Source organism: Myotis brandtii, unplaced genomic scaffold (genome assembly GCF_000412655.1).
Source record: "Myotis brandtii unplaced genomic scaffold, ASM41265v1 scaffold274, whole genome shotgun sequence".
Taxonomy (NCBI): Eukaryota; Metazoa; Chordata; class Mammalia; order Chiroptera; family Vespertilionidae; genus Myotis; species Myotis brandtii.
Genome location: NW_005360425.1, coordinates 3,134,997 through 3,158,163, shown reverse-complemented (window position 1 = coordinate 3,158,163; position 23,167 = coordinate 3,134,997). Strand labels below are relative to the sequence as shown.

At 51.3% G+C, this 23,167-nt stretch overlaps 1 protein-coding gene across 1 annotated transcript in view; it reads left to right on the top strand.

Annotated features, from left to right (window-relative positions):
- EPHA10 (EPH receptor A10) overlaps window positions 1–22,488 on the top strand; it is a 32,929-nt gene extending 10,441 nt beyond the window's left edge. The window contains exons 7-18 of the mRNA XM_014541493.1: window positions 8,763–8,896; window positions 11,150–11,321; window positions 14,374–14,482; window positions 17,938–17,999; window positions 18,141–18,266; window positions 19,135–19,320; window positions 19,768–19,829; window positions 20,051–20,254; window positions 20,494–20,643; window positions 20,847–21,040; window positions 21,644–21,799; window positions 21,933–22,488. Of these exons, the coding sequence (XP_014396979.1) occupies window positions 8,763–8,896; window positions 11,150–11,321; window positions 14,374–14,482; window positions 17,938–17,999; window positions 18,141–18,266; window positions 19,135–19,320; window positions 19,768–19,829; window positions 20,051–20,254; window positions 20,494–20,643; window positions 20,847–21,040; window positions 21,644–21,799; window positions 21,933–22,047 (1,670 nt within the window). The 3' untranslated portion in view covers window positions 22,048–22,488. The remainder of the gene's footprint in view (window positions 1–8,762; window positions 8,897–11,149; window positions 11,322–14,373; window positions 14,483–17,937; window positions 18,000–18,140; window positions 18,267–19,134; window positions 19,321–19,767; window positions 19,830–20,050; window positions 20,255–20,493; window positions 20,644–20,846; window positions 21,041–21,643; window positions 21,800–21,932) is intronic.
- The last annotated feature ends 679 nt before the right edge of the window (window positions 22,489–23,167 follow it).

Here is a 23,167-nt window from a genome sequence, read left to right as displayed (position 1 = left end):
TCCGGAGGCCCCGCGGAGGGAGTGAGGGTGCAGGACTCCTTGCCCTGAGCCCAGGAGGATGTGAGTGTGTAAGAGAGTCCGTGGGAGCCAGTGGGCGCTGCTGGCTGCGCAGAAAGTCTGTGCCCTGCACCCAACCGTGAGTTGCCTTTGCTTCCCCAGGGAAACAGGTGGAAAAAAAACGGGGAGAATCCCGACAGAGGGATGAGGTTGGGCTTCTAGGCAGAGGTCTGAGTGGACCGCCCCCATCCGCCCTTCCCTCCCCTCCCTACCCTCCCCTCCCTCTGCAGCCAGGAGGGGACTCACTTCCTTCTCGGCCCCAAGTCCCTCAGTCTTTTGTCCTCCCTTTAAAAAGTCAGTAGGAAGCAGAATCATGCCTCCTCTTCTGTCTTAGAGGGACCCTCCATCCCTCAGCCTCTGCGAGAATTGTGTTGCCTTGGTCAACCTCTTTCCTGTCCCGGAGCAGAGCTGGGAAGCACTAGGGTCAGGCTGCAGGGGCGATGGAACTGAGATGAGGAAATGAAGACCTGGAACCCTTTTATACCGCACCGGCTTCATTCTTGAAATTGCTTTTGATTGGTCTCTCGTTCAGCTGGGGTTCGCCTTCAAGTGTCCTTTGCAAGAAGGATGTGGCCCAGCCGGTGAGGCTCAGTGGTTGAGCATCCACCTATGAACCAAGAGGTCACGGTTTGATTGGGGTCAGGGCACATGGATCCCCAGTAGGGGGCGTGCAGGAGGCAGCGGATCAATGATTCTCATCGTTGATATTTCTATCACTTTCTCCCTCTCCCTTTCTCTCTGAAGTCAATAAATAATTTTTTTTGAAAAAAAAGGATAAGTGAGTGGTTTAGTTTCTGCCTTTCCATATCTGAGAAGATATGATTGGTTTGTGACTTGACTTTCCTGTCTTCTGGTAGTTGTATTGCAGAAAGTCTGAGGCCAGGAATTTTCATTCCTTTGTAAATGTTTGAAACCACTTGGAAATCACTGATAAACATCAGCAAATAGTGTAGAAGAGTGTGAACACACACACACACACACACACGTGTGTATAATTCTTTAACCTACTGATGAAAATAAAATGTAACCAGTAGCACTCTCTTTTCATTGAGTTTGGCTGGAACAGAGTAAAGCTTTTGATTTGCACACCTTTTTTTATTCCTGGAAAAAATATTTTCACTTATTGCTTTGATTAGGACTTCTGGTAGCTCCAGTATCTCTCCTAAGAATCTTTCTAAGCCTTGGGTTGTACATCCATTTTCTGATCCTCAAATCTTGTCATTTCTGTTATCATTTTTAGCTCTTAATCCATTTCCTTTGCCTTTTGGGAAAAGATTGGCCAATTTGTCTGGTTTTCTGGAGCAACAGTTCTGGTTTCTTATGATCTCTGTTGTGATTTAACATTTGCTATTGAATTTACATTTTAAAAATTCAGTATGGAAAAAAGCACCCATAATTTTATTACCCAGAGATAAGCAACTATTAATATCTTGGAATATATCCTTCCACATTTTTTTCTGCCTTTTTTTTCTGTCTTTATCTCTATACCATATATAGAACTATCTACTAGAAAATCCTTTTTTTATAATACTATATGCAACACAAGCTTTTATCTGGTATTTCATATTAACAGTCCTTTTTTTTATAGAGATGGATTTAGAAATTATGTTAAGGAAATACTCTTTATTTTTATTTGTTAACAAAAATACAAAACTTCCACTGATTGAATGTTGCTTTATGTTTGGCACTGTGCAATATGATTTTCTACTTTAATTCAATCAAATTCGATAATCATATTTCAAACGATGAAATTGAGGTCTGAGAAGTGAAGTGAATTGTCCAAAGTCAATCAGCTGGTAAGTGGACACCAGTCTTTGAATTCAGATCTCTCTACCACTGAAGCCCCTTGGCTATATAATGCTTCCATGTTTTAGTGAACTTTCTGTAAAAATAAGGAATGGATGCTAATTTTATAAAATGCCTCTTAAGCATCTTTCAGGATGACCACATGTTCTCTTCTCTTTTGACCTATTGGTAGGATGAATTCTATTAATGGATTTCTCTATGTGAACTCTCTGCATTCTTAGATGACTAGAGGCCCAGTGCACGAATTTGTGCATGGGTGGGATCTGGCTGGCCCACCCCGATTGGGGTTGTGGGGGAGGTGATCAGTGTGGGGCAGGCAGTTGGCTGGTGGGCCTTGCTCCCTGTTCGAACTCCCAGTTGAACTGTTGGTTGAAAGGACAGTTTGCACATTAGCCTTTTATTATATAGGATACCCTACTGGATATGAGTGCATTATTCTTTTAATATTTTGCTGAATTAACTTGCTTGAATGTTAATATTTTTCTCCATCTACATTTATAAGAGAGACTTGTGTAGTGTTTTTTATTGCATTCTTTGCCAAGTGTTGGCATTATGGTGATTCTGGCTTTGGGAAAGGCATCAGGAAGAACCTCTTCTTGTTTTCCTCCTCTGGGACAATTTAAATAGCACAATTATACATTCTTTGAAGGCATGCAAAGCTGCCTGGGTAACTCTCTGGGACAGGCACCTTTTTTGGGAGGCGGGGGAGGGAAGTTTGATGATAGTCTCAATCTTTAAAGTACCTACCTGGCACCATACATACTATTACAATATTATTGACTATATTCTCTATGCTGTACTTTACATCCCCATGAGTATTTTGTTACTACCAATTTGTATGCTGTACTTTACATCCCCATGACTATTTTGTTACTACCAATTTGTATTTTTCTTTTTTTTGAGAGAGAGAGAGAGAGAGAGAGAGAGAGAGAGAACAAACATTGATTGGCTGCCTTCTGTATGTGCCTGACCAGGGGATCAAACCTGCAACTTGGGTCTGTGCCCGGACCAGGAATCTTCCCTTTGGCAACCATCAGTTGGTTCTCTCTATGAGTCTGTTTCTGTTTTGTTTGTTCATTTATTTTGATCTTTAGACTTTGCATGTAAGTGAAATCATACGGTATTTGTCTTTCTCTTTCTGACTTATTTCACTTGGTATAATACGGTCTAGGTCCATCGATGCTGCCACAAATGGTAAGATTTCATTTTTTATGGCCAAGTAATATTGCATTGTATATATGTACCACAGCTCTTTTATCCACTTGTCTTTTAATGATCACTTAGATTGCTTCCATATCTTAGCTGTTGTAAATAATGCTGTAATGGACATGTATCTTTTCAAATTAATGTTTTGGATTTTTTCGGATATATACTGAGAAGTGGAATTGCTGGGTCATAAGGCAGTTCTGTTTTTAATTTTTTGAGGAACCTCCATACTGTTTTCCATAGTGGCTGAACCAATCTGCATTCCCACTAACACTGCACGCCAACATTTGTTTGTTGGTTTATTGGTGATAGACATCTGACAGGTGTGAGGTGGTATGTTATTGTGGTTTTAATATGCATTTTTCAGATGATTAGTGATATTTAGCATCTTTGCATATGTCTATAGGCCATCTGTATATCTGCTTTGGAGAAGTATCTGTTTAGGTCCTCTGCCCATTTTTTTTTAATTAAAAATTTTTTTAATTGATTTTATAGAGAGAATGGAAGGGAGAGAGAAACATCAGTTTGTTGTTCCACTTATTTATGCATTCATTGGTTGCTTCTTTTTAAAATATATTTTTATTGATTGCAGAGAGGAAGGGAGAGGGAGCGAGAGATAGAAACATCAATGATGATAGAGAATCACCGATTGGCTGCCTCCTGCATGCCCCCTACTGGGGATCGAGCCTGCAACCTGAGCATGTGCCCTTGACCGGAATCGAACCTGGGACCCTTCAGTCCGCAGGCCAACACTCTATCCACTGAGCCAAACCGGCTAGGGCTGCCCATTTTTTAACTGAATTGTTTGTGGGGGGGTTTGTGTTGAGAAAATTGAGGGGACAATTTGCATATTAGCCTTTTATTATATAGGATACTCTACTGGATATAAAGCCTGGGTAATTCAGCAGCTCAGCAGTGTTCTCAAGGGCCCGGCTCTTTCCATCTTTCCATTCTGACATCCTTATCACATAGGCTGGCCCCTTCATGGTGGTAAGTTGGCCCCAGAAATCACATCCTTACCATCCAGAGCAGAAAACGAACTGCTTCTTCCTTGTAGGCATCTTTTTAAGAACAAGAAACCGTTTCCAGTTCTTTCTAAATTTTGTTGTGGCTATTCAGAGTCTCTTGTGATTCCTTATAAACTTTTGGATTATTTGTTCTAGTTTTGTGAAAGATGCCATTTTTGGTGTTTTGATAGGGATTGTGTTGAATCTATAGATTGTTTTGAATATATGTACATTTTAATGATATTAATTCTTCCTATCCATGAACATGATATATGCTTCCATTTATTTGTATCTTTTTACATTTCTTTCTTCAAGGTCTTATAATTTTCTGAATATAGATCTTTTACCTCCTTGGTTAAACTTATTCCTAGGTATTTTATTTTTATAAAAATATGTTTTTATTGATTTGAGAGAGAGAGAGAGAAAGGGGGAAGAGAGAGAGAAACATTAATGAGAGAGGACCATGAATCAGCTTCCTTCTGCATACCCCCTACTGGGGATCCAGCCTGCAAGAGGGCATGTGTCCTGACAGGAATGGAACTGGCAACCACTCAATGCGTGGGACGATGCTCAACCAACTGAGCCACACGGGTCAGGGCTATTTTATTTCTTAAAGCAATTGGAAATAGGATTGTTCTCTTTGTTTCTCTTTCTGATAGTTCATTATTGGTGTATAAAAATGGAACTGATCTCTGAATTTTTTTTGTATCATACTACTTTGCTGAATTTTTGAATAGTACTAGTAGATTTTTGGTGAAAAAAATGTGTAGTATTTTTGTTCTGTAGTGTTTCTCTCTCTATATCTATCTATCTATCTATCTGCTTTTTTTTCAAGTCTATTTTCTTCTAATTGTGTACTTGGTGTTCCAAAGATTGAGAGGTTTAAGTTTTCCCATTCTGCTTGTGATTTTGTTAAAATCCCTTATACAGTATTTGTAATGAATTTTATTTTAAATATTTTAATGTTGTTAATGCATTATTTTTATTTTTTACTTTTTATTTTTTTGCTAAAGTGCTTTTAGTTTCTCCACAAACCTTTCTCAATATCACCACTTTTATCTTGTCTCGCTTCTTTTCTCCACCTGTTTTCTCCTCACGGCCTTCTGCTTCTATTTTGTGGAGTCTGTGTTTTCTGTCACCTTCTTGAAGAGGCCAAAGAATCTCCTTACTTGCTCCTCTGTCATACTAAATCACTCTTAAAGACCTGCCCCTCCTGAGTCTTCAGAATAATATTTCTGTTTGCTTATTCAGAAGTATTTTCATATGCCCAATTTCTTGGTGTTTTCTGTCTGCTTGTTCTTGAACAATAAAAAAGCTGATGTTTGAAAAAACAACAAAACCCAAGATGTGTGAATTGTCCTTTGATTGTGAGACTTTCAGCTGCCAGTACAATAAATCTCAATCCATCTGACATTTGATTAGAATGATTTCTGAGTTTACCTAAAAAGAGTAGAGTTAAAGCCTGGGTAATTCAGCAGCTCAGCAGTGTTCTCAAGGGCCCGGCTCTTTCCATCTTTCCATTCTGACATCCTTATCACATAGGCTGGCCCCTTCATGGTGGTAAGTTGGCCCCAGAAATCACATCCTTACCATCCAGAGCAGAAAATGAACTGCTTCCTCCTTGTAGGCATCTTTTTAAGAACAAGAAACCTTTTCCAGAAGCCCTCCTCCTCTTGGCTGATTGCTCCTTTTGTTGGCCAGAACTGGATTGCAAGCCCAACCATAAAGCAATCATTGGCAAAGGGAATGAGTGCACACAGGTGTGTTAGAACAATCAGAATTAACCTGCGTCATCTGGGGGGAGACAGCAAAGGGAATGAGTGCACACAGGTGTGTTAGAACAATCTGTGTTAGAACAATCAGAATTAACCTGCATCATCTGGGGGGAGACAATAGATCCCGAGTCAGAAATTGCGCTCAGCCCTCAGGGAAGGGGACGTGGCTGTTGAACAGGTTTCCGACAGTGTCTGCTGCACTCTTGGCCCCACTTGATGCAGATGAATCTCATCACACATCTGCAGCGGGAGAGCAGGTGCCTGGGCTCAGCTTTTAGCTCCATTCTCAGGATTTATCAGGCTCTCATGTAATGTATCTCCATGGGGCTGAAACGGAACCTTCTCTTACCTCTATATCCTGTCCATCTGATGCTTTCAACCAACGTAGTTTACAAAAATGACATTCCGAGCCCCTTTCTATCTGTGCCGTCCGTCTGTATCTGCAAGGGACCGCGCCACCTCCTGGGACATTTCATCACCGCTCCCCTTTGCGCCACGTCTTTTCTGGGAGCTGCTGTCTCCAACTGGATTCAGGCTGAGGGCGCTCCCTGGGATAAGGAAGAGCACTTTTCCGGAAAGCAGCTGTGTAGCCAGTGATGGTTGTGCATTGTCCAGTTGACAAAGACCTTGCTATTTTTTAAGGGGCAGACATTGTGAGGAAGGATACAGGACCTTTCAAATTATTTTTAGGATGAGAGGCAATGTCATTCTGTGGCAGCTTAGCCTGGGGTTCACTACAATTGCACTTTTCAATCTCGTTCCCCTGGCTGTATCACAGGTGGAAATGTGCCACCCCACTTCCCCTTCCCCGCCCGCCTCTGGCCATCAGCTGTCAAGAGTAGTGATGGTGCTGTTCTGGGTTTTTGACTCCTTCTGTATCCCTGTTTTAACGGGGGAAAAATTTTTTTTTAAATCCTCATCCTAGGATATTTTTTCCATTGACTTTTTTTTTTTAGAGGGAGTGAAAGGGAGGGAGGAGGGGGAGAAACACTGATGTGAGAGAGACACATCGATTGGTTGCCTCTGGCATGTGCCCCGACCAGGGCCAGGGATTGAACCTGCAACCCAGGTACTGCCCTTGGCTGGTAATTGAACCTGCAACCCCTTAGGTCCCCGGGCCGATGCCTCACCACTGAACTGAACCAGCCAGGGCTTTCACTGAAATTGGAGAAAAACTGGAGGTAGGGCTGCTAGATGGATACCATTTAAAACTAGAAGCCATGCTGACACACTTTTCAAAGGGTGAGCTACATATGCCCTGCCTCCACTTCCTGGGCCCTCCACCAGCTGACACCACCTTCCCTTGAACCCCTTGAAGCCACTAGGAACCTCCACATTGTTAAAGCCAAAGGGCCCTGGGGCTCATCGTCTTACCCCGTCTCTTCTCAGCATGCGACACTGCTGAGCACGGGCCGCTCTTGTTAGCAAACTCGTGTGGGCGCCGTGCTCATGCTCTTCGTATTCATTACTTCATAAAACCCTCCCAGCCAGCCTGCGCAGTGTCGTCACTGTTTCCATTCCACGGATGAACATGGACACGGCGGGCTCCTGCTGCTGGACACGGAGCTAATGAGCGGAGGTGTCAGGAGAGAAGCTTCTTAAATGTCCGTCCAGGGCGTCTGTGACCTCGTTGGCTCTTTGTTTCCCTCCTTCCTCTCTGGCTCCTCCTCTGCAGTCCCCTCTTGGCCAGCCTCTTACATGTTGTGTCTTTGGCTTATTTCCTAAAAGCTTTTCCTCCTCTCTTTCTGGGCAGTTTCATCCAGTCACGTTCTGATGGCTCTTGGATCTCCATCCTCCTCGCAGACACCTTTCGTGAGCCCTGGACCCACTTACCCAGCTGCCTTCCCAGCATCTGCTCTCGGAGACCCCTCGGCTCCACACACTGAAGTCAAGTCAGGATCTTCCCCCAGTGACCTGGTGGTTTCTGCTTTGGGTTAGGCATTAGTACCTGTTCTTCTTTTTTTCCCTGTCCATCGACATTAAGTTTATTCTTGAGTATTTTATTCTTTTTAATGTTATTGTAAATGAAGTTATTTTCTTAATTTTTTTAGACTGTCCACTGTTAGTGCATAGTGCAACTGATTTTTGTGTGTTGATTTTGTATCCTGCAACTTTGCTGTATTTGTTCATTAGTTCTAACAGGTGTTTGTGTGTGTGTGTGTGTGTGTGTGTGTGTAATTATTAGGGTTTTCTTTATATAAGATCATGTCACCTGCAGACACAGATAATTTTACTTCTTCCTTTCCAATCTGGATTTCTTTTCTTTTTCTTGCCTAATTGCTTTGGCCATGACTTCCAATATTATGTTGAATCAAAGTGGCAAGAGTGGACATCCTTGTCTTGTCCCTGATTTTAGAGGGAAAGCTTTCAACCTTTCACTGTTGAGTAATATGCCGGCTGTGGTCTTTTCATATTGGTTTTTATTGTGTTGAAGTAGTTTCCTTTTATTTTGAGTGTGTTGAGTATACCTCTTCACCAGGTCATTAGAATAGTTATGTAGCTGGTCTTCCTGGCTCTTAGACTCTCTAATGTCTCTAAACCACGGAAAAATTAGGAAGAGCCTGGGGGATGAGAACCTACCACCAGGAGAGGAGCTGGGTACAGGGGATGGGTAAGCAGCAGGAGGCCTGGCACTTTTTCCCACAGGAGCCACGGAAGTAGAGAGCAGTGTGTGGAGTGACTGGGTGCCTCGCTTGCCTCTGGCTTCACAGACTCTACCCCTCAGCCTCTGCCCCACTGGAGCCCATTGCCCCCACCCACAACCATTAGGCCACGCCCCTCAGCCTTCCCCCGCCCTGCCCCCAGTCCTCACAGGCCTGACCCTTCCAGGCCCCTGTCCTCAGTCCTCACAGGCCCCTGACCCTGCCCTGCAGTCAGATGGAGTTGAAAAACCCACATTACTTTCTTTCAGGGCCCTGGGAGGAGGATGAGATTCGCAGGGACCGAGTGGAACCTCAGAGCGTGTCCCTGTCATGGCGGGAGCCCATTCCTGCTGGAGCCGCTGGGGCCAATGGCACAGAATACGAGATCCGCTACTACGAGAAGGTGGGTCAGGGTCTGGGAGGCACCAGGCACAGCATTCCCAGTTGCAGTCTGTCCTCTGCCCATCGTTTTCCTCTTCTTCACAATCTTTTCCCAGCAAAAGTCCTTCTTTTTTCTAAACATATCCACTGGCCTCCTGAGTGGCCTTGCAGGCTGGAGTTTCTTCCTGGCCCCTGCTCACTGTGGACTCCCCTGCTCTTCCTCTTTCCCTCAAGTCTCCCTTCATCACTAGCCATCATCTCCATCTTCACCACTTTTGCCTGGTGTTTACAGTTGACAAAGAGCTTTCTCTGCGGGCTGATCCAGATTTTATGTACCCGAATCGTAGACATACAATTTACAATCCTTAAAAAAAAATAATGCAGAAATATATTGTTTCAAATTTTACAAAAATGCATGACTGTCTCAGCACATGGCTAGGTCAGGTGGCCAGCTAGGGCTCGGCAATGTGCTGGTAAGTGTTTAACTATCAGCTCTCCAGAACAGGGAATGGATGGATTATTATTATAATTGTACTGACATAAAGGATATGTAACAACATTTACAAATAATAATAAAAATATACAGTGGTCCTGCTGGTCCATGCAGCTTTGCTTAAGTAGATCCCAGCTTCACTCCCTCCGTGCTAAGCAATCTGGGCTGTAAACACCATCACAATTAGTTCCCAACCATTCCAAGCCCCAGGGGTCATTCTCTGAGATCCTGCTGCCTTGGGGGCATTATGCCGGCCTGAGATGAGGCAGCCACCCCCACCCATTCCTGTTGAACTTGGCTTTTACCACTTGAAACCAGTGTCCTGCCATTACCTTAGTAAGATGGTAGTACACAGAGGCCTGTTTACTTTTGTGAGGGTCCAGGGTCGGGAGAGGAAGAGGAGGTTGATGGACAGGAGGGAGTTCTTCCATTCTTCCTAATGAGGTACCCACAGACGGGAGAACTTCATGAAACAGCAGTGAAAAGCAAAATCAAAGTTAAGTTTTCAGCAGGTCAACCACCCTGCACGCGCGCACACACACACACACACACACACACTAGGTGTGGACATCCTACTGTCCCAGCTTTATAAAATTTCAACTGAAATTTTAATGCATTTAATTTTAAATATATATTTACTGTAGGGATTTAGAAAATACAGAAAATTAAAATAGCCTTATGTAACTTACATGATTCGATAAGAGAAGGAGGCATGGATAGTATAAAGAAGATCACATGAGATTTCCCATCGAGGCCATGCTAAGGAGACTGCCACCGGACAGCTACAGGATATGATCTGTGTATAGATTTAGAGTCCTTCATCTACAGTTCTGACAGCCAAACCAGAATCTTTTCTGTAATTCATTTGGCATTGAAACCTGAGCTGAAATTATATATATATATATATATAGCGCTTCTTATTGGAAACTCCTATAGCCTATTGATTCTGATAGGATAGATACCCTTGCTGATTTTTTGCTCACCTCTTGTGTCTGTTGTCAGTCCATGGGTGCAGTCTCGCCATGATTTGACAAATGGATTTACCTCCCGATCCACTATCTCTTTTCCCCATGGCTGTATTGTCTGTAAATCTGACATGTAATCTCCTGTTAAACCGTTTCCCACCTTGGTGCAGATATCTTCATTACTGTGAAGCCTTGCTTTCAGCTTCCGCACTGCCTGTGTCAGAGCTTCGCTGGCTCCTCGGTCGCTGGAGGAATTCTTTGCTGAATCACATAATAGGTTTAGAATCCCAGAAGTCTATTGGGAGCTGTGAGCTGGGGGAGTGGTATGTTGAACAGGAAGGTGGAGGGAGCCCCTCTACCCTCTGAGCTCAATGTCCTTATCTCAAAAAGATGATACCTCCTGTCCTGTGCCTTGCAGGGCAGTTGTGAACATCAGATGACAAGGGGGAAGAAAGGCTTTGTGAGCCGACAAGGACCGGGCAGGTGTCAGGCTCATTTTCTTATTCTTTCCTCAGAGGCAGCAGGCCCAGCTCACCCCCTGGACTGCCAGGCCTGGTGCCCGTCATCCTGTCACCCCCGCGAAGGAAGACCTAGCTCCTTCCCTAAAGTTTCTCTTAGCAAGTGGGGTGGGAACTTGTGGTGGAGGAAGGGGTTGCAGATGTTTTGGGAGAAACCTGTGGAATCCCCTGGAGACGACTGGAGTCAGGTTCTGCCTCCTAAGGGTGCTCTCCTGCCTCCCTCCTCCTGCCCCCCATCATTCTCCCAGGAGCCTGGGTCTGGCCCTTGGTCTAGGCCTCACTTCTTGGTCCCTCCCCAGGGTCAGAATGAGCAGACTTACTCCACAGTGAAGACAGGGGCGCCTGCGGTCACCGTCACCAACCTGAAGCCAGCTACTCGCTACATCTTTCAGATCCGGGCGGCTTCCCTGGGGCCATCCTGGGAGACGCAGAGCTTCAGCCCCAGCATTGAAGTACAGACCCCAGGGGAGGGTAAGTGAGCTGCGCCAGGGGACCTGGGCGGGGATGGGGCACGGAGACAAATTGGAGGGGGCGGTTATCTGTGCAATTAAGGGAGCCTGCAGTACAGTTTAATTGCAACCTAATTAACTAATGAATTTGGAACCCGCCTGATACCTGTTCAGGCTGTGAATTAGACGGGTTGCCTGGGCTGGAGGAGCTCACAGGGAAGGAGGTCACGAACACCTACACCCCAGGTCTCGGCTGGTGGCTCCCTGCCTCTCAGGACCTATCCCATGTCTTGTGGAAGCATCCTGTGCCCTCCCCAAGATTCTTGCTATTTCCTTGGGAGGAGTTTCAGCCTCATGGTCACCTCTCGCTCTGACTGCTAAATTCATTTTTTAAAAATATATTTTTATTGATTTCAGAGAGGAAGGGAGAAGGAGAGAAATAGAAACATCAGTGATGAGAAAGAATCATTGATCGGCTGCCTCCTGCACTCCCACACTGGGGATTGAGCCCACAACCTAAGCACGTGCCCTAACTGGAAATTAAACCATGACCTACTGTTCATAGGTCGACACTCAACCACTGAGCCATGCCAGCTGGGCTGACGGCTAAATTCCTGTTCCCATTCTGCTTCTTTCTCTCTGCCGTGATATGGACCCAAACGTGGATCACTGTCACCTTCCCCACTGGGCCTTAAAATATTGAAACAGACTCCACCGGGGGATGGGGGCCGTGAAGGGGTTGCACCGCAGCAATCAGTGCAACCAAACGAGAGTTGTGCATTCTCAGTGGTGAAAAATTTCTCAATAGAGCTGTTACCAAAACAAAACAAAAGCTGAACATTAGATGTGCCGATTCTAAAACAGCTCCGCTTCTCCACGGCATTGTTCTACCACCCGCTTCACCGCCCTCCCCTGGTTCCTCGTCCCCGGACCCCCACACTCCCTTTCAGGATGCATGAAGAGCATTTAGCTTCCTCTTTTGTTGTTTCTCTTGCTGCTAACCCAGTCCTCGGGGTCTCACCTCTATCTATCCCAAGCAGCTCATGAAAGTATTTTCCCGGACAAAGGCAGTTCCCCCTAAGAGGCATTCTGGCACCAGCTGTCAAGATAATAATTCTTCCCAACCTGCTACATGAGACTAATCCAAGATAGGAAGAGCTCTGAGCCCAAAGGGAGGTGGAGATAAAATGTTGAGGGAGTTTGAGTTCTGGGAAGGGAGACAGCACTTCTTGCTCGAATGCCTGTCTGTGCCAGGCCTTGGCCAGGTGCTGGCAAACGGAGATTAGAGCCATGTCTCGAAGGCTGGGGAACATGACTGTGTGGAGATGGGCAGGAAAGGCACTTTGGATAGACGAAGCCATCTGAACAAAGGCGCATGGATTTGGCTGGAGTGAGTGTGGTGTGGGCAGGAGCTGGGACTGTTAGCGGAAGGGGCTGGTGACTTCCATTCATCTGGTGCTTTTTGGTTAGTGGATACTGCTCAGCTCCCCAGCATCCTTTGCTGTGGCCCTGGCTATGGGGGCTTGGGCCTCCCAATCTGCATAGCACTTTTTTTCCAATGAGCCATAACCCCAGATCAGGATCATGATGAAAGACCATGCTTCAGGGCTCCATTGCTGCGTAACAAATTGTCCCCAAAACTTAGCAGCTGAAAATAACAAGAAGTTGTTATCTCATGGTTTTTTGTGTGTCAGGGGTATGGGTGCAGCTTAACTGGGTGCCACTTGACTCAGGGTCTCTCACAAGAACACAGTCAAGCCCTGACCGGTTTGGCTCAGTGGATAGAGCGTCGGCCTGCGGACTCAAAGTTCCCAGGTTCGATTCCGGTCAAGGGCATGTACCTTGGTTGCGTGCACATCCCCAGTGGGGAGTGTGCAGGAGGCAGCTGATCGGTGTTTCTCTCTCATCGATGTTTCTAACTCTCTATCCCTCTCCCTTCCTCTCTGTAAAAAATCAATAAAATATATTTAAAAAAAAAAAGAATGCAGTCAAGGTGTCCTCTGGGGTTGTGATTCATCTGAAGGCTTAACTGTGGGAGACTCTGCTCCCTTCTTGGGTTCTTGCTGGCTCTTCGGCGGAGGCATGCAGTTCCTTGGCTCACGGGCTTCTCCGAAGGGCTACTCACAACACAGCAACTAGATTCTTCTAGAGACTGTGAATGAGCGAGAGAACACCCGAGACAGAAGGCACAGTCTCCCGTAACCTAATCTTGGAAATGATACCCATTACTTTTGCCATATTCTTCAAAGCCTTTGGGAAGAAATGATTGTTCCTCTGTTCAGCTCCGCTCAGCTTTCTCTGTTTCTTATTTTATTCTACAGTTAAGTTTTTGTTTCTATCTTTCCCACTGGTCTGTACACCCCTCCCGGGCAGGGACGCTGGCTCATTCATCGCTTCCTCCCCAGCGCCAGCCTCGTACTGTTGGATGGATGGATGGATGGGTGGGTGGATGGGTGGACAGGGCTGAGAGCCTGAGCTCCTCTAGGCCTCTCCCTTGGTGAAATAACTCAAAGCAGAGGTTTGAAATCAAGTTCAAATCTTAGGATCATTATTTATTAGCTCTGTGACCTTGAACAAGTTATACAACTTGCCTCAATGTCAATTTCCTCAGCTGTAAAATGGAGACAGTGGCACCGTACTGGCTGGTTGTGATGATGAAACAGGATCATTCAGTCCAGGCACGTGGCACAGTGTCTTGAATGGCTTAAGTGTGCGCTAAACGTTTACTTTTATCATTATTGGTGGTGAATGGTCTCGCTTGGGGTTGGGGAGCTCAGGCAAGAGGCCATTCCCCCTGCAGAGCTACCTTAAGTCTATCATGGCCCATCTGAAAGGCAAAAAGGGAGTCCCAGGTCTGCCTGTCTGGACCCCTGCGCCTCTCTCTCAGAGCTGGGCTTCTGTGGCGGTGCCCAGCCCTGGGAGAACCGGAAGCTCCAGGCGCCATTGTGTTTGGGACTGCCTTGATCCCTCTGCTGTGGGAGGCAAAGGTGCTGCGGAAACCCTTCTGTGGGGCGAGGACACTTACCCAGGAGCCCGGTGCTCTGCCTGCCTCAACCTCGTGCTCTTCCTCCCAGCTGCCTCCGGCTCCAGGGACCAGAGCCCCGCAGTTGTCGTCACCGTGGTGACCATCTCAGCCCTCCTTGTCCTGGGCTCTGTGATGAGCGTGCTGGCCATTTGGAGGAGGTAGGTGGTCCGAGCCTGACTGACCTCTGGTGGGTTGTGACCCTGTGCTCACGGGCACCTGTGTCTATACCAGCATGTGCGCGCATGCGGATTTGCACATGCAAGCACATTGCTGTACAGATACAGGCATGGCCAGTCTGGTCCTGGCCCCGCCCCCACCCACTGCTCCTGCGGCAGCCGGCGCTGCAGCTAGCTCCGCCGCTCTGGGATGAAGGGGATTTAGCTCCTTAACTCATTAAATGTCAGAAGGCATCACTGAGGATGGAATCAAGCTGCGGCTGCTCCAGTGTGATTAGGACTCTCCCGAGGCGCTCAGAGGCCCCCAGCTGCTGCCCCAAGGGGTCCCGAGGCCCTGAACACAAGCGAAGGGAAGAAAGGCATAAATTGTGTTGTGTGTATGTGTGTGGGAGGGGGGAGGACAGGGAGGGGAACTGATAAACCAGAAACCCCCAACCCCCAGCAGAAGGAAGCTTGCAGGAGAGAGGGCAGAGAAGGGGGCTGGGAGGAGGGGAAGATGGCTCTTGAATGTAGCTCAGAGAAGATTCCAGTCCTTTTGCTTGCAGCCTAAACCTCATGGCACATGCTCCCCAGGCAGGTCCGGGTCGGGTGGGGTGGGGAGGGGAGGAGCTGAGCTCAGCACACTTGAGGGGTTGGAAAGTCTGCATGCAAAGGGCTGCAGCTGGGGGAGCAGAGGAGAGACGAGGGCTGGCCAGAGAGCCACATTCTCCACACATCTCAGCATCCTGGAACTCACTGCCGGCGGCTGGAGGGACAGTGAGCATTCATTGGGTATGACAGGAAGTGACTAAGGGGGAGAGGACCTTGTCCTGCGGGTCTGGGAGCCAGCTCTGCCTGGGCAGGGGGTCGGGAAGGCAGGACCGGAGTAGCGAGCTCCTTCCTCACAGAGCCTCAAAGTTCATATGCTGGACCTATTGGAAAAGCATTGTGTCCTGCCTGTGAGTTTAGGGGCTCAGGGAGGCAGAAAGGAAGGGGGAGAGAGGTGAACGAGGAGCACCTTCCTAGGAGGACTCTGCAGGCCGGAGCCGCTGCCCAGGAGGGCTCGGAGACAGATGTCCTGAGCAGGCAGAGCAAGCCAGGGGTGGGTTTCAAAACCTGCTCAAAATCAAGCGACAGTGAAGTGGGGAGAATCAGCCGGTCTAGTGCCGATGGGCACGGGGCACACTCCTGACCTCTGTCGTCCTTGCCCTGTGCAGTGGTCTCACCTCCTCTTCCCCTCCTCGCTCTATCCTGGCTCATCCCACTTGTCGCTAGAGGGTGTCTTCCAGTGGAAGCTTCTCATTTCCTCTGCCACTCCACCATCCACTCACCTTGCCCCTTCCCTTCACCTCGACCCCCTCTCCTGGATGTCCCCTCACTCATGGAAGTCCTGTCACCATGCTGAGTGACTTGCGTAGCCATTGCATGGCCAGTCCCAGCCGCCCGCCTCTCCGTTCTTTGACTTCCTTGTTCCCAGGGACCTTCTCTTCTGTTCCACCTCCCTCCCCCTTATCCTGACAAGGACCTGGACATCACCCGCATTGCTGTACAGATACAGGCATGGCCAGTCTAGTCCTGGCCCCGCCCCCACCCACTGCTCCTGCGGATACTGGTCCATTTCTACTTTGGTCCTTCAGGCTCCCTGTCCCTGCAGCTTGCTCCCTCAGCCACCTCTGCTGCCCCGTCTCTTCAACTGTATCGTTAGCCCCTCATCTGCTCACCACCAGGTCGACACACCTGCCTCTCTCATAGCCTCCTCTCCCTCCTCGCGCTGTAGAGGAGGTGCCGTCCTCCTAGCCAGGGTCAGTCTTCCTACCTAGGACCTGAGCCCTCTCCCTCTCACATCTCAGGAACCCGTACTATTTATAATGTCCCTCTCTCCCCCATATGACAGCTAACATTCACTGAAACAGTGCTATTAGGTGGGCCGTCTTTTTTTTTTTTAATCTTGTTGAAAGTATTACATATGTCCCCTTTCCTCTCCATTGGCCCACTCCAGCCCACTCCCACCCCCCACCCCAGACCTTCACCAACCTATTGTCTGTGTCCATGGGTTATGCATATATGCATACAAGGTCTTTGGTTGATTATTTCCTGATTTTATTAAAGAGAAAACCGAGCCACTCAGCCCCTCATCTGCTGAGTAGAGGAGCTGGGAAGCCAGTCCCTGCAGTGAGGTTCCAGAGCCCACGCTGTTAACCGCCCCGTGACCGCCCCGTGACCACTTCCTCCGATGTGACAGACAGCCTTTCTCCCCTTCCCCGCTGGTACGGAGCCATGACCACCTCTCTCCAGCCTCCCCTGATCCCTCGTCCTCCAGCCCGCCCTGCCCGTGGCTGACCTCTCTCCCTGCTGCTCTTCTTTCCTTGGTTCCTGTGACATCACCACCCCAGTTTCCCTCCCACTTCTCTGGCGGTTCTGTAGTGATCTCCTTGGCTTCCTCCTCCCTTACCCAATCTCGAAACGTAGGGGGTCCTCTGACTGGTTCCTAGTCCCGCTTCTCACAGCTCCTGAATTTGTGTTCCAAACTCCAGACACAGACACACACATACTGACTCCCTCCCACTGATCCTCCCTGCTCATCCCAGAGGCCCTGCAAACTCAAATGTCTAGACGTGAACTTTTCATCCCCCCTTCTTGGCTAATGGCAGCACCATGAACTCTGCTGGGCAAGCCTTCTTCCTCTCCCTTTCTGCCTCCCTGTCACCTACATGTCTCTGAGTCCTCCCGCTTTTCTCACCCCATAGTCTGAGCCACCGCCATGGCCAGCAGGGACAGCAGCAGCAGCTGGATGGTCTCTCTAAAATGCAAATGGCATCTCAGCACTCCCCTGCTCAGAGTTCCCTAGGGGCTCTCCTCCAATCTGGAATAAAAGTCAAAGTCTTTATCTGGGCCAGCATGGCCCAGCCGCAGGGGGCCCCAAATGCCAGCCTGTGTTGGTTGTGATGTAGTCCTCTGGCCCACAGCGGCCTGTCTCAGGCAGCCGTCCTGATGGCCCGGAAGGCGTGTTTCCAGCCATTCTGTGCTCCACGGCGCACAGCCCTCCCCTTTGCTGGGCCCTGTGAGGGGGCTGTGGTGACCTCGCAGTGTTGGTTTTCCTGGCTACACCGGAAGCTGCCCCCAAGTACAAGGCCTGTTTGTTCTGTTCCCCTGTAGCCAGGGGGGCAGCTTGAACTAAAAGTCAGGGGTATAGATTTGGGCGCCTCCGGAGTGGCAAGAATATGCCCTGTGACTCAAAGTGAAAATAACTAGGAATGCTGATGGGGGTGAGGAGTTAGGTCTGGCGCTAGGGTTACATGAGCACCGTGGGGAGGAGCTTTCAAACCAGCTGAATAAGAAGATCCCTCCCCTGGGGCACAGACCGTGTCCTTTTGAAGGGACAAAGAGGCACCCCCCCCCCACTGGTGAGATGGGGAGGGCTGGGCAGCCTGGCTCAAGGAATGACTCTGCACCCCCAGGCCCTGCAGCTATGGCAAAGGAGGTCAGGATGCCCACGATGAGGAGGAGCTGTATTTCCACTGTGAGTTGTCTGGGCCTGGCATGGGGTGGGGCGGGTGCCCCCCCCCCCACTCCTCATCCCTCTTCCTGCATCCACTGCACACCCCCACCCTCCAGCCATGGAAGCCCCTCTCCGCAGGACCCTCCCTCTTTGTGTTCCCAGTCAAAGTGCCGACTCGCCGCACGTTCATGGACCCCCAGAGCTGTGGGGACCCACTGCAGGCTGTTCACCTGTTTGCCAAGGAGCTGGATGCGAAAAGCGTCACAGTGGAGAAGAGCCTCGGGGCAGGCAAGCTGGGCACCCAGGAAGCCTTGTCCTTGGGGGGCACTGCCTCTGCCCTAGCCTCACCCGCTCTAGAAGTCCCACCACCGCTCCACCCACTTCGATTCTGTAAGCCTGCCTCCACCCCAAGGCCCTCTCAGAGCTGGCCTGTTCAGACTGCCACGGGCAGACGGGCAGACGTTCAGTCCCAGGCCTTCATGGGGCCTTTGCAAGCTTGGGGACCAGACATTCCTGAGCTTTAGTCCCAGCTCTATCACTAACCAGCTGTGTGATCAGGGGCACATCCTCCTTCTGCTCTGAGCCTGTTTCTCATCTGTAAAATGGGCATGAGAGCTGCCTCAGACAGAGCTGATATGGGGACTTCACAGGCTCAGTCCAAGGCCTGGCTCATGGTAGGTGCTCGTCCCCTAATGGTCAGTCTCCTGACTCTCTTTCTTCCTGCCTACAAACCCTTGGCCTGTGCTGGGGAAGGCAGAAACTTTCACCAGGAGCCAGAAGCTAAGCCCTGACACGGTTGCAGACTCACTGGGCAGAAGCCGGAAAGCGGTGTGTGGCAGAATGGGCGCCATCGTCACCCTGAGTCACACTGGGCTGGGCTGGAGGAGCCTTTGCCGTGCGGGCATATGCCAAGCCCTCTCTTTGAGGCAGGCAGGCGGGAGTCCCCTTTCACACGAACACCAGGCAGGAGAGGGAGGGAGACATGGAACCACGTCACTTTGCTGGTACTCAGTGTAGCATGGTTTGAACCCGAGAGCTCCGAGTCCCAGACAGGAAGCAGCCCATGACCCAGAAGTTGCTCTCTCCTCGCTCGCCCTGCCCGGGTTGGCCAGGGGAGCGGCCTCCTGCTGGTGTCTGAGGTGCTGTTTCCCCACAGGGCGGTTTGGGGAGCTGTGCTGTGGCCGCCTGCAGCTCCCTGGCCGCCAGGGGCTCCCGGTGGCTGTGCACACACTGAGGGAAGGCTGCTCCGACTCCCAGAGGCTCAGTTTCCTGGCCGAGGCCCTCACGCTGGGGCAGTTTGACCACAGCAACGTCGTGCGGCTGGAAGGGGTTGTCACCAGAGGTAGGGCCCAGTGCTCCGCACGTATGGGGATGACAGCGCGGGAGGGGGGTGCTCCTGTGCCCCAGGGCCCTTCCCTACGCTGAGAGGGAGCCCCTGAAATGCCCAGCATGGGGGAAAGGTCTCAGCTTTTCTTCACCAACTCAGGGTGGCCCCGCTGTCCCTGAGTGACCTTTCTGACTTGTGGTGACGCTCTGTGGGATGGGCTGCTTGGACCTTGGGTGATTTTTCTCAGCAAACGTGTAGCTCTTGCCCTGGGCCTTTGTCCCCCTATGGATGCCTCCTCTTGTTCAGCATAGGGGACCCTGGGTCCTGAAGGGGGGCGGCAAGATTAGGGGAGAGTGGCCCTGGTTCCGGGCATCTTGGCCCTGGTCGGGGCCCACATAGGGGAGCATGTGTCCATTGGGAGCAGCCATCTGAGCCTGTGTGTGTCCACGTCCCTGGGCACAGGAAGCACCCTGATGATCGTCACTGAGTACCTGAGCCACGGGGCCCTGGACGGCTTCCTCAGGGTGAGTGCTGTGGGCCCTGGGGGTAGAAATGACCGCGTTATCTTCTCTTTGTTGGGACTTGGAGTGGCATCATTCCCTGAAAAGGTACCCACTGGCCAGGCCGACCTGGTGGGTGACAGGGCAAGCTGAAGCGCAGAGAGGGCCACGTGACTTTCCTGGGGTCGCACAGCACCAGGGGAGCTGAGTGTGCAGCCCTGGCCTCCATCTCCTTCCTCCCTCAGCGGCACGAGGGCCAGATGGTGGCTGGGCAGCTGCTGGGGCTGCTGCCTGGGCTGGCGTCAGCCATGAAGTATCTGTCGGAGATGGGCTACGTTCACCGGGGCCTGGCCGCCCGCCGCGTGCTGGTCAGCAGTGGCCTTATCTGCAAGATTTCCGGCTTTGGGCGGGGACCTCGGGACCGAGCAGAGGCTGTCTACACCACCATGGTGAGGAGCTGTTTCCCCGAGGCAAGCCTGCTCCCCTGTTTCCATCAAACTGCCCCAGAGTCCCCGTCTCCCCACTTCCCCCCTCCTCCCCGCCCCTCACCAGTTGGTCCTGGGTAAATGCCAGTGTGGACATCGCCTTGCGGTCAGCTTGTGTGCTCTCCCCAGATGTGCAGCTGGGAGGATGGCCGGTGGGGCTGGATCTGAGACCCTGTGGTGTGGGGAACCTGGGTTGCCTGCAGAGTGGCCGGAGCCCGGCGCTGTGGGCCGCCCCCGAGACGCTGCAGTTCGGCCACTTCAGCTCTGCCAGCGACGTGTGGAGCTTCGGTGTTGTCATGTGGGAGGTGATGGCGTTTGGGGAGCGGCCCTACTGGGACATGTCCAGCCAGGACGTGAGTGACCTGTGGCTCCAGCTCCCTGCCTTCTGATCCTCTTGCCCTCTGACCTCAGTTCCCTGGTTCCTCTTCACTGTTTCTTTGCTTCTAGTCCTGCCTGGCCACCCCAGTCTTCCTGTGGGGTGGGGTGTGTGTGTGTGTGTGTGTGTGTGTTGGGGGGATCTAAAGCCTCCCTCTGCACCCCCCACCCCATGGCCCAGGTAATCAAGGCCGTGGAGGATGGCTTCCGGCTGCCGCCCCCCAGGAACTGCCCTTCCCCCCTGCACCGGCTGATGCTGGACTGCTGGCAGAAGGACCCGGGTGAGCGGCCCAGGTTCTCCCAGATCCACAGCATCCTGAGCAAGATGGTGCAGGACCCAGATCCCCCGAAGTGTGCTACGGCCCCCTGTCCCAGGTACGTCCCCATCTGTCCCCGACCACAGCAGACTCAGCGACCTCTCACCTGACCATGAGTGGCCGCCCACGTGCCCCTCGTCCAACAGCCCCATCTCTCCTACCCACCCGTTAGGTAGGACTGCTCACCGCCGTCCCAGATAGATCTGATCTTCCGCTGCCAGAGGCACATGCAGCCTTCATCCACCTCAGTCACTTCTGCTTGTCCTGGGCTGTGCTCACATACCCCAGGGACAGTGACCATTGGATAATATTTGTGGTCACAGTCCTAACTGACTTGTAATTCCAGTAAATAAAATAAGTGAAATTAGGACGAGTTGTCCCAAATGTGAGTTGCCTCTAAAACTGTCGTAGGTGTGTCCTACCCCCAGACTGTTCCAGATACTCCCAGGACCTTTGGCTGGCTCAGGTGCAACTCGCTCCCACCCTCCTGAGTGTGTCGAACACTCACCTGCTCTGAGAATGCGTGGCACTCGGTGTGAGCCAGGTGTGCCCTGGGCCCAGGCCTCCCCGCCTGTCCTTGCACAGCTGGCCTGTCCGCAGGACAGTGAGCAGGCTGGGCACCGGATCCTGCTGTTGATTGGCCGCCCCCCTCTGCCCCCAGGCCACCCACTCCCCTGGCGGACCGTGCCTTCTCCACCTTCCCCTCCTTTGGCTCCGTGGGCGCCTGGCTGGAGGCCCTGGACCTGGGCCGCTACAAGGACAGCTTCACGGCAGCTGGCTATGGGAGCCTGGAGGCCGTGGCCGCCATGACTGCGCAGTGAGTGGGGGGAACCCAGGGCCCTGCCCCGCCTCTACGGGAGGCCCAGCGTCCTGATTCTGGGTTTCCCTGTCCAGACAGAGGGAGGGGCTTGAGTGGCTGGGTCTGACCCATTCTTCGTTCTTCTTCGCAGAGACCTGGTGAGCTTGGGCATCTCGTCGGCGGAACATCGGGAGGCCCTCCTCAGTGGGGTCAGCGCCCTGCGGGCACGAGTGCTCCAGCTGCAGGGCCGGGGGGTGCAGGTGTGAGCAGCCCCCACTCTTCAGGCAGGGACCCCAGTGGGCTGCAGACCCCGCCTTGACAGCACCCTGGCAAGCTGCGCTCCACCGTGCAGAAGTGAGCACTCTTCCCATTTCCTCAGTCTGAGCACCTGGGCTGACTCAGTCTCCCTTAGAAAAGGGTCAGATCCCTGGAGAAGACCCTCGAGAGAAGAGGGAGGAAGTGCAGGGTTTCAGAGACTGAGGTGGGGCTGGGCAGGGAGGGAAGACAGAGTTTCAAATCACCGGGCTCATGCCCTCTTGTCTGCCACATCCATGGGGAGCTGGGATCTGCCCCTTATCCCACAGACCCATTGGCCAGCAGGCAGCCTGGGTCCCTGCTGGGCCCTCTTTAGGCCTGAGTGACCGAGCTGCCTGGAAGCCCGTCCTGATGGGCCCTGGAGGGCAGGGTCCTCAGCTCCTTGCGCTCTGGCTCAGCCCTGACCCATTGGCCAGCAGGCAGCCTGGGTCCCTGCTGGGCTCTCTTTAGGCCTGAGTGACCGAGCTGCCTGGAAGCCCATCCTGATGGGCCCTGGAGGCAGGGTCCTCAGCTCCTTGCGCCCTGGCTCAGCCCTAGCTCAGCCCTGGCTGGACGTTGGTCCCCGCGGCGCAGGCAGCAGAGGAGGTGCTGAGCTCAGGGGCTGGACCTCGAGGCCCTAGACTGGAGCGGGTTTCTGCTTCCCTTGCTTTTGGGCTGACAGTTCAGCGGGAGGGAAGGGTCCTGGCTGGGCCACTCGAGGTCCTGGTGCTCCCCTGAGGCCCCCGAGCCTCTCTGTGCACTTTGCATTCCTTTTATAAACTCAGTGGCCGGGACCCTGGGACGAGCAGGCGGGGAGATGTGTTCTCTCCAGGGGGACCCCGGGCTTTGTGTCCAGCCTTGGGGACGGTGAAGAAGAGACCCTCAGAGATGGACCTTCTCTCTCCGACAGGCTGGGCCAACCCTCACTGTTCAGATGGGGAAAACTGAGGCCCAGGGAGGAGTCAGGGCCAGGCCTGGGTTACAACCAGGTGGCACAGGGCCCTGTGCAGGGGTGAGGCTGGCTCTGGAGAGAGGCCTTGGTCCTGCCCTGTGACACCACCCCCTGTCCTGTGGCAGCCAGAGGTACTCTGA